Genomic DNA, 1,097 nt, shown 5'->3' on the forward strand with positions numbered 1-1,097 from the left:
ACGCACGACCTCAAGACGCTCTCGCTGCACTACTTCGAGGAGCCCGAGCTGCGGGTGGGTGTTGCGGCGGCGCCTGTTGCGGGGTGCAGGGGTCCCTGGCGCCTGTTGCGGGGTGCGGGGGTCCCCCATGAAGTGTGCAGGGGTCCTCGGCGCCTGTTGCGGTGTCCAGGTGTCCCCGGTGCAGTGTGCGGGTGTCCCCGGCGCCTGTTGCGGTGTCCGGGCGTCCCCGGTGCAGTGTGCGGGTGTCCCTGGCGCCTGTTGCGGTGTCCAGGTGTCCCCCATGAAGCGTGCAGGGGTCCCCGACGCCTGTTGTGGTGTCCAGGTGTCCCCGGTGCAGCGTGCGGGGGTCCTCGGCACCTGTTGTGGTGTGCAGGGGTGCCTGGCGCCTGTTGCGGTGTGCGGGGGTCATCAGTGGGGTGTGCGCGGGACCCTGGCATGGTGTGTGGGGGTCCCTGGCGCCTGTTGCGGTGTGCGACGGCGCCTGTTGCGGTGTGCGGGGGTCCCCAATGCGGTGTGTGGGGGTCCCTGGCGCCTGTTGCGGTGTGCGACGGCGCCTGTTGCGGTGTGCGGGGGTCCCCAATGCGGTGTGTGGGAGTCCCTGGCACCCGTTGCAGTGTGTGGGGATGCCTGACGCCGTGTCCGGGGGTTCCCAACACCGTGTCCGGATGCCCCTGGCACCTCTTGCGGTGTCTGGGTGTGCCCAGCATGGTGTCTGGGGGTCTCTGGCGCCTGTTGTGTTGTCCAGGGGTCCCCAGCACGGTGTGCAGAGGGCCCCAACATGGTGTCCTGTGGTCCCCAACGCCTGTTGTGGTGTCCGGGGGTCTCCATCGTGGTGAGCAGAGGTCCCTGGCGCGCTGTCTGGGGGTCCGTGGCGCCTGTTGCGGTGCGTGGGGGTCCCCGTCATGGTGTGCAGGGGTCCCTGGCGCGCTGTCTGGGGGTCCCTGGCACCTGTTGTGACGTCTGGGGGTCCCCGACACGACATCCAGGGGTCCCCGGCGCCTGTTGTGGTGTCTGGGGGTGCCCACCACAGTGTTCAGGTGTCCCTGGCGCCTGTTGCGGTGTCCAGGGGTGCCCACTGTGGCACCCAGGTGTCCCCG

The 1,097-nt window shown here is 70.0% G+C and overlaps 1 protein-coding gene across 1 annotated transcript in view; it reads left to right on the forward strand.

Moving 5' to 3' along the window:
* The window catches only part of CPSF1 (cleavage and polyadenylation specific factor 1), an 11,528-nt gene that overhangs the window by 6,225 nt on the left and 4,206 nt on the right, over nucleotides 1-1,097 (forward strand). Inside the window, exon 5 of the mRNA XM_026050397.1 lies at nucleotides 1-54. Coding sequence (XP_025906182.1) covers nucleotides 1-54 — 54 coding nt within the window. The remainder of the gene's footprint in view (nucleotides 55-1,097) is intronic.

The sequence above is a fragment of the Nothoprocta perdicaria genome, unplaced genomic scaffold, assembly GCF_003342845.1.
Source record: "Nothoprocta perdicaria isolate Ctin4 unplaced genomic scaffold, notPer1 scaffold_680, whole genome shotgun sequence".
In the NCBI taxonomy this organism is placed as follows: domain Eukaryota; kingdom Metazoa; phylum Chordata; class Aves; order Tinamiformes; family Tinamidae; genus Nothoprocta; species Nothoprocta perdicaria.